Source organism: Lampris incognitus, chromosome 1 (genome assembly GCF_029633865.1).
Source record: "Lampris incognitus isolate fLamInc1 chromosome 1, fLamInc1.hap2, whole genome shotgun sequence".
Lineage (NCBI taxonomy): Eukaryota > Metazoa > Chordata > Actinopteri > Lampriformes > Lampridae > Lampris > Lampris incognitus.
This window is the reverse complement of record NC_079211.1, coordinates 132,148,770-132,160,796: the sequence shown is the minus strand read 5'-3', so window position 1 is coordinate 132,160,796 and position 12,027 is coordinate 132,148,770. Positions and strand designations below refer to the sequence as shown.

The following is a 12,027-nucleotide window of genomic DNA, read 5'->3' as shown; positions in this document are numbered from 1 at the left end:
ACAAATCATTATTTCTAACCTTGTCAATGTCTTGACTCTATTTTCTATTCATTTCACAACATATGGTGGTGAATAAGTGTGACTTTTCATGGAAAACACGAAATTGTTTGGGTGATCCCAAACTTTTGAACGGTAGTTTATATCGTGAAATATTTGTTGACAATGTTTGATACATATTGTGATACATATATCCAAACACAGAGACAAAGTTGGAAATTAGTCAGAGTCAGACATATTTCATCTCTGTATTTACTGGCTGTAAGCTGTGATCATGGTAAACATACTCTGCTTCTATTCATAATTTGAAATGTGGTGATGTGATCACTGTTAGGGCTACAATTCCACACTTAAGCTATTAGTGGGACTCATTTTTGACTGATTAATTTTAAAACATTGACACTTTCCAGAACGATATGTCATTATCAAGACAGTTTATTAGTTTATCAGTTATTATCAGTTCATTAATTGGGCCCATCACTCATGGATTCGTTGTCAATACATCTCATTATAGAGAAATGTTATATAACGCGATGTACCGCCGAGTTTTGTGTACTTTCCGATACATGTGGTTGGCTGTCCGTGGTGCTGATCTGTGAGCTTAACTGTGTGCCTGGTCTGCCATCCAGTGTCTGTTTGACTGAATGAGTGGTCGGAACCTTGCAACTTCCCGGTGTATGTTTCCACCCGAGCCATGATGCGAGCGCAAACAGTGATTAACCCTGCCGTGGTAAGTATTGCGCTATTGTCATTTGTCACACTGGAACCCCCATAATGTGCTTTGACCTTTGGCTTTCAGACAGCATTATCTTCTTGCTGGGCAGTCGAAAGTGGCTTACTGATTGAACTGAAAGTAAAGCTATGTTAGCTTGTTAGGGGATGCTGCTAGCCAGCTAACTGCTAGCCTAGTTTACAGCTTTGCTAGTCAATTGGCAAGCCCGACCTACCTTCTCCAAACGTCCTACTGTAACAGTTTTCTAGTAATTGTAACGAAACACCTAACCCTGGCAACGTTTATGCGTATTAGTAACACTTGGTAGGACCACTCGATAGCATGGGATGTTACAGCACTGGCCAGCATCATGACATTTCAAATCTGTAATTTTGTTTTGTTTTTTGCTAACGTAAATGAGCATTTATCACTCATTCTTGTTTCCTGTTTGTCCAGCCAATGGACTAACACTTGCTCGCTGAAATGCTGCTGAAGGACATTCCTCGAGAGGCCTTGATGCGCCCCTTGTCCAGGAATGAAGTGGTGGGCATGCTAGTGAGGTTGACACTCTTTGGGGCAGCCACCTATTACAGCATTAAATGGGTCGTGGAAGCTATGGACCCCACCTACAAGCAGAAAAACCAAGCCAAGAAAAGGGTAGGCAGAATCATCAAACTTTCATATGTAGACAAACATCGTGTATTTTGCATTGCTACCTTTCATGATGTTTTAGTTACACGGGCTGAAAATTTTGACTATTTGCTCAACATCTAGGCATTTGTTAATGACATGAATGAAATAATTTAGAAAGCGCTCTTTTACTGTCATTGTGTCTGTTAAAAAAGACTTTTGGGTCATAACTTCAGCTGACTGTATTTGTGGGCATGTTGCCGTATGCGTGCGCGTGCCTATCTGTGTGTCTGTGCAATCTCCTCAGGCAGAGCAGCTGATGAAAAGGATTGGTGTTGAGGGGGTCAAGCTCACAGAGTATGAGATGAACATTGCATCTCACCTAGTTGACCCACGAGTCATGAAGGTTGAGTGTTGAGAACAGTGTCCATGATATCAAGATTGTTAATAGTCTTAGAGATATTGTAGTTCATTTTACTTGACCAGAGATTACAACACAAACTTAAGTTGTTAACAACGTACCTCCTTCCTTGCAGGTGTCCTGGAGAGATATAGCAGGTTTGGATGAGGTTATTTATGAACTGCAAGATTCAGTCATCCTCCCATTCCAGAAGAGACACCTTTTGGCTGGATCCAAACTCTTTCAGCCTCCCAAAGGTGATTATATGTGCTATGAGATTGTCATGATAAAATTAAAAATTAACTTTTTAGAGACCTTGATAACATTATGAACTAATACAAGGGATGTGTTAATAGAACAGATACATATCAATGGCTGCTGCTTGTGTCACTTAATTCATATATAGACCCATCACACAGTCAACTGCATATGGCAGGATCTGTTACACATAACACAGTAGCTGGCATCATAAGTAGTTCATTCTTTGTAATTATCTCTATACAAAGAAAACAGTTTTAATGGATATAACAGCAGTAAATTAACACCCACCAAATGTGAGCATATATTTCTGGAGCAAGTACCTGTCCAATATACCAGCTGCTTTGTTAAAGAGTAACTAAACCCTAGGCCATTTTAGTGAGTGTGCTGACATCTACAGGTTAAAAACCATGTAAAGATTAAAAACTTTTTTTTTCCAATTTTCCCCCTTTTTCGCCCCAATTTGTATCTGGCCAATTACCCTGCTCTTTTTGAGCCATCCCGTTCGCTGCTCCACCCCCTCTGCGCCGATCCGGGGGCATGTAAAGATTAAAAACATGGCAGGCTGGTCTTGGTACTCTGTGATGTCAGCATAACAGGATAAACACAGCTGCAGAATAGGTCCATTCGATTAAGGTGTGCAAGTACACCCATTAGCATTAACAGACATAGAGCTAGCACTAACATTTGTCAATGTTATCGTCAGTGTTGGTTTTTTGGCACACCTAAATCAAACGGAAGAGTGCCAAACTATTCTCATATTAATTCAATGGTGAGAGTGGCATGGGCTTGCTGGCATCAAACCTTAGTACAGCGCAAATCGATGAAAAGTGAATCGATAGAGGTGACATAGTACAACAGCCACCGTTTAACCACAAGATACATGTATTGAGGGAAATCGTCGCTCGCCCGAGTTGAATTTTTTTTAACTTGAGCGGCAGTTTCGCTTGTTGCAAACCAATTCGCATGGCTCCCTCTAAAAGTCAGCTGAGGATTGAGGGACCCAGTTGGAGTTTCGGTAAAGTTCTGTTTGTTCACTTTGAGAATGCCAGCTCTCCACTGTTTGTCAGAATAGATTGGTATCTCAGGGAAAAACAGTTGCTTGTGGCACCCATAATGCCTTTTTTCATTCGCTTTTCATTGATCTGCGCTTAAGCGCATATCCCCATGTTGCCCCTTGCGAGTATCTGGAGGGTGGAGGTGTGCCTGTGCCACAGACTGCTATTGGCTCTTATTTTGCCCTCTGGAAATTGCAAATGTGTGCAACACTTCGTAAAGGACCAAGTAATAAGAAACCCTGCAGCTGAAAATACTTATAGATTTGATCTATTGATGGCATAACAATGTAAAATCTTCAAGATATGCTTAACTTTAATTTTTCAGCCAGAGTATAGACTGTAATAGATTAAGATGTCTCAGCCCTAAAAATTAGCTGCCCTCTAAAGTTATTATCATCAATGGTGTCAATAAAGATAATTACAAATAGGTAATGTAACTTTACAAGGTGGGTGAGTTAGGATGGATTCTTCTTTCTAAACAGTATGCCAACCAGTTGTGTGACAGGTTCCAACAGTGACAAAATTAATGGACATCATTTTATGAGCCTCTATGAAAGGCATGTGTTCTTACCAAGTCATAGCTTCACTTTTAAATTGAAACCATTTGTTTTTCCAGGTGTTTTATTGTTTGGCCCTCCTGGGTGTGGTAAGACCATGATTGCTAAGGCAACAGCCAAAGCCTCTGGTTGCCAGTTCATTAACTTGCAGGCCTCCACACTAACAGACAAGTGGTATGGCGAATCACAGAAGCTGACTGCTGCTGTTTTCTCATTGGCTGTCAAAATCCAACCCTGTATCATCTTTATTGATGAGATTGGTGAGTTCACTTAACCACAAGTCTTTCAAGAAATATTACTTTGGTTATTTTAGTCTACTATATCATTACTTGTGATTGATGTTACACTGCTGTTAAGATGCTAATATAGTAGTTTGCAACCCAGAATGACTTCAAATTTAATACTAGAACGACCAAGGCTGTCATTTTGACAGTTTTTGATTTTCAAAGTTAATAACTTTATGAAGAAAAAAAAAGATACAGACCTGCTGCTCCCTGAATGGGCCTAAAATTGCATATATTTGCATTGAAATGAGTTTTAGATCAATTGCGCAAAAAAATTATGATAGATACACTACCGTTCAAAAGTTTGGGATCACCCAAACAATTTTGTGTTTTCCATGAAAAGTCACACTTATTCACCACCATATGTTGTGAAATGAATAGAAAATAGAGTCAAGACATTGACAAGGTTAGAAATAATGATTTGTATTTGAAATAAGATTTTTTTTACATCAAACTTTGCTTTCGTCAAAGAATCCTCCATTTGCAGCAATTACAGCATTGCAGACCTTTGGCATTCTAGCTGTTAATTTGTTGAGGTAATCTGGAGAAATTGCACCCCACGCTTCCAGAAGCAGCTCCCACAAGTTGGATTGGTTGGATGGGCACTTCTTTGAGCAGATTGAGTTTCTGGAGCATCACATTTGTGGGGTCAATTAAACGCTCAAAATGGCCAGAAAAAGAGAACTTTCATCTGAAACTCGACAGTCTATTCTTGTTCTTAGAAATGAAGGCTATTCCATGCGAGAAATTGCTAAGAAATTGAAGATTTCCTACACCGGTGTGTACTACTCCCTTCAGAGGACAGCACAAACAGGCTCTAACCAGAGTAGAAAAAGAAGTGGGAGGCCGCGTTGCACAACTGAGCAAGAAGATAAGTACATTAGAGTCTCTAGTTTGAGAAACAGACGCCTCACAGGTCCCCAACTGGCATCTTCATTAAATAGTACCTGTTAGAGCCTGTTTGTGCTGTCCTCTGAAGGGAGTAGTACACACCGGTGTAGGAAATCTTCAATTTCTTAGCAATTTCTCGCATGGAATAGCCTTCATTTCTAAGAACAAGAATAGACTGTCGAGTTTCAGATGAAAGTTCTCTTTTTCTGGCCATTTTGAGCGTTTAATTGACCCCACAAATGTGATGCTCCAGAAACTCAATCTGCTCAAAGAAGTGCCCATCCAACCAATCCAACTTGTGGGAGCTGCTTCTGGAAGCGTGGGGTGCAATTTCTCCAGATTACCTCAACAAATTAACAGCTAGAATGCCAAAGGTCTGCAATGCTGTAATTGCTGCAAATGGAGGATTCTTTGACGAAAGCAAAGTTTGATGTAAAAAAAATCTTATTTCAAATACAAATCATTATTTCTAACCTTGTCAATGTCTTGACTCTATTTTCTATTCATTTCACAACATATGGTGGTGAATAAGTGTGACTTTTCATGGAAAACACGAAATTGTTTGGGTGATCCCAAACTTTTGAACGGTAGTGTACCTAAAATGACCATGACCCATCAAAAAAATCGCTTGTAATTTGCGCATGATCATGCACGTCATGTCACTATTTATTACGTGTGTTGGTCGCATCATTTCCTTCGCAAAGTTCATTGCTGTCCTAGAAACACACTAGCGTTCTCCAGTGCAGAGTAATAGTCTAAACCTAATTTTTGATTATTATGTTTGGGTACAGCCACCGTTTCAGACACGCCATGACTACCACTAACGCGTTACAGTATTTACAGGCTTTGGACAGCGGTGATTTTAAATTGTTTGAAAAATAGTATTAAAGTTGTTAACATGTCAATTTTGATGTCAGGCGTTTCTTAACAGACATACTAACATATGCAATGCATTAATATCTCAACTGGGTATTTATCTTGACAGAATATAGAGTTTAAAAACCGTGATGGCCCATGGTCGTTCCAGTCGTTTTTTGGGGTTGTTTCTATGGTTATTTTCAGTTCTTTTTTTACATTTCACATGTTATAGGCCTTGTTACATTTGTTAGATTAGCAATATGTGTTTTGCATTTTGTTTTTCGGGGAATATTTTCACTTTTTCAATTTTTCTATTCAAGTTCGACCATGTCTCTGTGAAGTTTAAATTGTTTAAAAATAGTATTGTAGTTATTAAAATGCTAATGTTGGTGTCAGTCATTTCCTAATAGACATACTAACATATGCAATGCATTAATATCTCAATTAGATAGATAGATAGATAGATAGATAGATAGATAGATAGATAGATAGATAGATAGATAGATAGATAGATAGATAGATAGATAGATAGATAGATAGATAGATAGATAGATAGATAGATAATTTTATTAGCCACACAACCAAGACCGGTGGAATTTGTTTTTGGTACACTTTACATTTTACACTCTGCAGCACAATACATACATGGACAACAACGGACACTGCACATATTATCACGAACAATACAGTTACACAATAACAGAAATAAACATATCAGGCATAACAGGTGAATGGTGGTATTTATGCCAATGGTGTGTGAGGAGGGGACTATAGGAAGGAATTCAGAGTCCTTATGGCTAGGGGGGAAAAAAACTGTTGAGTATTTATCATGACAGAATATAGAGTTTAAAAACCTGCCGTCATTTTGACGGCCCATGGTCGTTTTAGGTAGGAGTGAAATCCCAATCATTCTAGTATTAATTCAGCTAGTGTGTGTGGTTGAGCTTTGTGTATATTTCATCTTCATACTTAGGCCATTCTCCTTGTGTGTCTTTTGACTCTTCACCATGTGTTAGATTCCTTCCTAAGGAATCGCTCAAGCCTGGACCACGAGGCCACAGCCATGATGAAGGCCCAGTTCATGAGCCTGTGGGATGGCCTGGATACTGTTACAACCAGCCAGGTAACATAACCACAGTTTATGGTCCCACTCATACAGCCTGTTTTATGCCGTATATGTTTTTTACCTGCTTGAAGTTGGTTAAGCTTAATCCAGGAGGAAGACTATCTTGGCTCTCATTTAAGAGTGACCTGCCCTTTGAAAGAGAGTCATGTCATATATCTGAGTAGAATTGTTTGGAGCCTGGAGTAGTCAGATGATGTAGTTAGTTGTATCAGTTGTGTGCATGATGTTATTTTCTTTGTCACAGGTGATGGTGATGGGAGCTACAAACCGACCACAGGATGTGGATCCTGCCATTCTGCGCAGGATGCCCACTACATTTCACGTTGGCTTACCAGTAAAGCGTACACACATACACTTACTAAACTTACAACTTACATCTGTGCTTACATTTGTGCATAGTGCACATATACATCAGGAGAGTCAGCTTGTGGATTCCTTACAGCCTCACAGTTAACAACACTGCAAAACATTGTCAGTTTGCCGTACTACCACCTAAAATGATTCATCAGTCTTGTTAGAATGTGATCGCTGTCAATATTAGTATTCTGTAATTTTACATCTTTAATCTATATTTACTTGTGGGAGCGTTAGCTGACACTGTTATCCACAGAAACTTAAAATAATGCCACCATAGAAAAAGGTCGAAGTCCTGAATCACCAGTGGTGATAAACTGCAAATCACAAAATCCTAGACTGAAACTTCGTTTTGATATGGAGCTTTTATAAACTTTATATTTTATTATGTATTGTTTTGTCTTTATAGTTCTGTTTTCTAGATGACTACCTATGTCATTCTGTCTTTCCACAGAAAACAAGACAAAGACAGGACATCCTGAAGCTGATTTTGGCAGGAGAAAATGTAAGTCCTTTATTTCTCTTTTCACTGGGTGCCATTATATTAGTATTGTCTTTTCATCAGAGCGACCTGCTGCCATTCCCAGGGGCCAAATGCTTTCGTGTAAACTAATAACCAAACTGTGTGCTGAAAAATATATCCGGGTTGGCACTTGATCTGTCATTGTTCACATTCCTCAATGAGATTTACTAAACTTGCAGGAAGTGGTGCTAATAAATCCTTCTCAGAATTAGGGCAGATGCACTTGTGCTTTGTCGTGACAGGGTGAAGATCGGTTTGCTGAGTTGCCAGTGATGTTAAGAAGCCAATGTTCTGTTGCTTCCAACTCACTGTGATCACTTAATTTGCATTTCAGTATAGCGAATAACACAATACAGGTGTTGTCATTGACATATCTTTCAGTTTCTGTTGCTAGACAACTGCATGACTATAAAAAAAAGTGCTTTGATCGAGGGTTACAAAATGCTAACTTGCTGATCAAAGCGAATAATAATTCCTGCACTGTTTGTATTTTGTGACCCTTGGTCAAAATCACTTTTTACAGTCGTTCAGTCATCTGACAACCAAGAGAAAGACACCTTGACAGCACCTGTATTGTGTGATCATCTATATTGAAACTTAAACTAATCAATCACAGGGAGAGTTGAAGGTGACAGAACGCTGACTTCTTAACATTACTGGCAATGGTGTGAACCGATCTTAATGGATATTAATCGTAATTCTTCATGTTTGTGAGAAGGGTAAATTGGTTTGAAGTGGAAAATGCTAACAATCTATTTACTGTGTTAGCATAAGAAACGGTTTCACCTGAATATGACAAATGTCATGTGAACAGACTAAATTTTTAAACTAATTACAAAACTAATATTACTATCATGATATTAATAATCAATACCAATATTATTATTGATATTAGAAATATTATTAAAATGTTCCCACTGGCTTAATTTATTCTTTGCTGCTCATATTATTTCAATGCTTCCATGTCTTCATTTGCCAGCTGAGCAATGCCATTAATCTGAGAGAGATTGCAGAGAAGACAGAGGGCTACTCTGGCAGTGACCTCAGAGAGCTGTGCCGCGATGCTGCCATGTATCGAGTTCGGGACTACGTCCGAAAGGAGCAAATGAGGCAGATTGCCCAGCAGCTGCAGGAGGACGAGGAGGAGGAAAAGTACGACTCATAATGAGCACCCAAAACACTTGCAAAGCCCTTGTGTCATCTGGGCACCTCTTCTTGGCTAGTGGTAGCAAACAGATGCTTGTAAGAAGTGCTGGTTGTGGCTTCCATTGTTGCAAAGCAACTACTTAAAGTAGCTCTGCAGCACATTTGTCTTTTGTTTTGGAATAAAAAGACCTTTCTAGAGTTCAGCGTCCTGAGCACCGAAAACTTTTACAAAGAGCTCAGTGCTGTCAGTATGCCATTCAGCAGTGCATTAAAATGAAAATAATGTGAATAAGAAGGCACTTTAAAGAGAGGTTCCTGTCAGACACATAGCCTCAGATTTTGGACCACTGTTTTTATGCCTTTGATTGTTCTTTTGTAATCCACTGAATTTTCCAGTGAGAAGTTAAATTTTTACTGGGGCCACAAAATGTAAGTGCTCCTGGTAATGTAAAGTGAATATAGCACCATGAATAACCACAAAAAATATACATTATAATATATAACAATATATATCCATCCCACAGTATATATCCGACATCACAGAACATCCTCTGTGATGTTGGGATCACACTTGAATCATACATTTTTTTACAATTTAGTTTTTTGTCAGTGTCAGTGTGTGTGTATGTGCAGTTCTTTTAGCATCTGTTCTCACCTTGCACATTTGTACGATCTTTGACCTGTTCTGCTCCACCCTCCAGACCCCTGAATGAGGAGCGCTTGCGACCAGTCACCCAGCTGGATCTGCTCTTCGGTCTGGACAAGATGAAGGAGTCTAAGCAGGCTACAGTCTCCTTGGTGTCCAGCATTGGTGAGGTTCCCCTGGACTAAGACTTGTCTATCCATCCACTGATGGGATTGAGTCCTCCTCAAAGCTCTCCATTGTAACCACTATCTAGTCCTCCTTGAGTCCCAAATTGAGGCTACTCTACATGTCGGAGATGTCCTTGGAGGAACTAGCGTCCAGCCATACTTTTTTTTTTAAATCAATCAACAGAAGAGTCTTGCTGGGCGGCTGACTGATGTGCCTTGCTCAAGAGAAGTCGGGTGATATTTGTTCAACAAGGGGGAAGAGTTGGCCATTCACTTAGCCAGGCTGTATTTTCTCAGTCAGCCTGGGGATTCTGACTGATTGTCTTCCAGTCATAATTTCCAGAATCTCCCACTGTATGCTTGTGTATATACCCTCCCTCCACAGCCACACACATGACACGGGACCTGACGGGAGGGGTCAGGGTTTCGAGCTTTTTGTTACTGTTACCGTTCACTGGATTCTTCTTTTCATTAAAATACAGACAAGGACTCCTGTATGGACAACCTTATATATGGCCATATTTATATTGTACAGTGTATATCATGCTAGAGCAGACCTCAACTTCCATTCTCGGGGCCCCAAGAGCATCTTGTTCCAGTCATCTAATGAGGGAGCTTTTAGACCTGGCACAACAGGTGAACCAGGAATTCCATTCATCTAATGAGGGAGCTTTTAGACCTGGCACAACAGGTGAACCTGTAGAGGAACTTATTAGTTCTGTTGTATATGGCGCAATAGAAATCCAGCAGTATAATAGGGTCCCAATGACCGCAGTTGAAAACGACTGTGTTACAAATTTTGGATAGGTCTTCCTCGGAGCGTAAGGTTTCTGTTGTGTCAGAGGTTGAGATATCAAAGACTTAAGTCATACATTTTATTTCAATTTGATTTTTTTTTTAAAAACAACAACAACATCCAGTCTCTGTACAATAGAGAACATTACTTGGCAGCTCTGGGCATTGTTAGGCGAGTTTTTCTCATGTTAAGCTGATAAGCCAAACCACCTTCTAAAGTAGGCAGGCTTGCGTTGTGATGAGATTTTCTGCAGTGCAATACATATACACTGCAGTCACAACATGCTTATGAGGAATAAGAGGGACTGAGATAAAGTTAAAGAAGAGCAGGAAACGGTCAGCCACAGAAAAAACAGCATTTAAAACTTTTCCTAAGACTGTTTGTTTTGGCTCCACACTTCTTCTTTGGCTGTTTTGAAAGATTGTATGCACCCCATTACAAGACAATATCACTGCTAAGGAGACATCCCATACCAACACAAACTTGAAGACTTCCAAATATAGATAATGTCCAGTTTTGCTCATCCATACTGTCCTTTAAATGTATCCAGACAACTAGACATTTTGGCAGAAAATACACCCGTAATATTTCTTTCCACATTCCCCAAGGACTTAAGTTATGACATTGATTCATGTTGGGGACAGCAGAAAAGAATGTTAATGTGTCATGGTGATATTTGCTGTAACATGAATGTAAGGTTGTTTTTTTTAAACAAAATGACTGAAAATTAACATTTTCTTTTGTTCAGCCTTTATGCAGTCAATCTTCTCAACTATATCACTTGTGGGTGTCCAGATGTGTGCATGTCAGTGACTGTGAAAGCAAAATGTGCATTTTAATGTTACAGTGAGCCCAGTATATGGGGCTGTAGAGGAACTTATTAGTTCTGTTGTATAGCCATGTGTTTTTTCAGTTCAGCTTTCTCTTACACATGACTGTTCACCTGCAGAAAAGACATAAGATCATATTGTCATTTTAGTCTACTTACACATGACTGTCTACCAGCAGAAGACATAATAAGTTCATATTGTCATTTTACAGTCTTCTTATTTAACTAGTTTTGAACAAATTATATATAGAGAGAGAGAGAGAGAGAGAGAGAGAGAGAGAGAGAGAGAGAGAGAGAGAGAGAGAGAGAGAGAGAGAGAGAGAGAGAGAGAGAGAGAGAGAGAGAGAAGCACGGTGGCGCAGTGGTTAGCACGATCACCTCACACAGCAAGAAGGTCCTGGGTTCAAGCCCCGGGGTAGTCCAACTTTGGGGGCCTCCTGGGTCATCCTCTGTGTGGAGTTTGCATGTTCTCCCCGTGTCTGTGTGGGTTTCCTCTGGGTGCTCCAGTTTCCTCAAACAGTCCAAAGACATGTAGGTCAGGTGAAGTTGTCCCTAGGAGTGTGTGTGTGTGTGTGCGTGCGTGCGTGTGTGTGTGTGTGTCGGCCCTGTGATGGACTGGCGGCCTGTCCAGGGTGTCTCCCTGCCTGCCACCCAGTGACTGCTGAGATAGGCTCCAGCATCCCCGCGACCCTGAGATCAGGATGAGGGGTTCGGATAATGGATGGATGGATATATATATATATATATATATATATATACACTACCGTTCAAAAGTTTGGGATCACCCAAACAATT

The 12,027-nt window shown here is 39.9% G+C and overlaps 1 protein-coding gene across 1 annotated transcript; it reads left to right on the top strand.

The window, feature by feature from the left end:
• The first annotated feature begins 701 nt into the window (after positions 1–701).
• atad1a (ATPase family AAA domain containing 1a) lies at positions 702–11,157 on the top strand. Its single transcript, XM_056290945.1, has 10 exons — positions 702–727; positions 1,166–1,366; positions 1,647–1,745; positions 1,876–1,996; positions 3,672–3,872; positions 6,662–6,768; positions 7,016–7,105; positions 7,580–7,630; positions 8,628–8,800; positions 9,496–11,157. Exons 2-10 carry the CDS (start codon positions 1,193–1,195, stop codon positions 9,623–9,625), a joined length of 1,146 nt encoding a protein of 381 aa, XP_056146920.1. The 5' UTR covers positions 702–727; positions 1,166–1,192; the 3' UTR covers positions 9,626–11,157.
• The last annotated feature ends 870 nt before the right edge of the window (positions 11,158–12,027 follow it).